Source organism: Ichthyophthirius multifiliis, assembly GCF_000220395.1.
Source record: "Ichthyophthirius multifiliis unplaced genomic scaffold scaff_1120509251309, whole genome shotgun sequence".
Taxonomy (NCBI): domain Eukaryota; phylum Ciliophora; class Oligohymenophorea; order Hymenostomatida; genus Ichthyophthirius; species Ichthyophthirius multifiliis.
Window position 1 is genome coordinate 114542 of NW_004086000.1, and position 1165 is coordinate 115706.

The window sequence follows — 1165 nt, forward strand, 5'->3', positions numbered from 1 at the left end:
TATTATTCATTTTATTCTAATAAAGTTGTTTTAATTGATAAAAAATGAATTTTTTGTTAAAATCTGTATTAGAATTATATAAATTTTTAAAAAATAATAAAAAATATATAAATTAATATTAATAAAAAATTAGTTTATTTGATTTCTTAAAGAATTTAAAATATATTTATTATTATTTTCTTTTTTTTAGAAATAAAAAATTTTATAATCTTTTAATATATAAGTATATTAATAAAAATATTAAATTAAAAAATAAAAATATTTCTTCTTCTTAAAACTAAGGTAATATTTTTGTTATTTATATTATATTTAAAAAAAAAAATATCAAATAAATTTAAATAACTACATATTACATACACAAATAGAATTTTTTCAAAAATATATATTTTGTGCAATTAGATAATTTTTTATTTTTTTTTTGCTATAAAAAAAAGTCATATTCATTAAGCTGTTTATTCTTACTATTATTCTTATTACTATTATTCTTCGCCTTAATTTTCTCCTTCTCTTCTTCTTCCACCTTATCCGTATCCTCTTCTACCACCTTCACCTCTAGCTCCTCCACGGGGATTGTTGAATCTTCTTTTGGCTCTACCTTCTTCATCTTCTTCTTCTCTGGAAATGTAATTTTATTTGGATGCTTTAAAGGTATTAGGAATAACGTTATCAGCAGAAATACCGAGTTTTTCCTTCAAATATTCACATCCCTTAAGATTTAAATAAAGATAAGTGAATCCCCAATTATATACTTCCTCCATTAAACCTCTATCTTTTAATGATCTTAATAAAATATAGCAATGGAGATTTGGAACACCGGTTTCTTCGTGATTTCCTTAAAAGTCTTTTTTCAAAACAAAAACTCCATCATTTAATAATTATTTGTAAATTTTAATTTTTGTTTATTTTGGAACGTGTACCATATTTTGTTTTAATTTTTTGTTTTTTTATTTAATATATTATATTATATTAATTTTTTTTTTTCTTTTTAATATTTTTATTTTATACTCTTTATTTTTTTGTTTTAAATTAAATTAAGTATTTTAATATTTTTTTTTTTTAATTAATAAATATTAATATCGTATTTAAATAGGAACTTTTAAAATTTTTAAAAATACATTTCTTTATAATTTTATGTTTTTTTTTTCAATAAAAAACTTATTTTTAG

At 17.9% G+C, this 1165-nt stretch overlaps 1 protein-coding gene across 1 annotated transcript, besides 1 other annotated feature; it reads right to left on the bottom strand. All coding sequences in view use genetic code 6, as the record gives it.

Annotated features, from left to right (window-relative positions):
- Positions 1-313: 313 nt before the first annotated feature.
- Positions 314-951, bottom strand: IMG5_179480 (hypothetical protein; the record flags this gene model as incomplete). Its single annotated transcript, XM_004027587.1, has 1 exon — positions 314-951. A coding segment is annotated over one exon (510 nt), but the record flags the coding sequence as incomplete, so codon positions are not given.
- Positions 459-487: a microsatellite.
- Positions 952-1165: the final 214 nt, after the last annotated feature.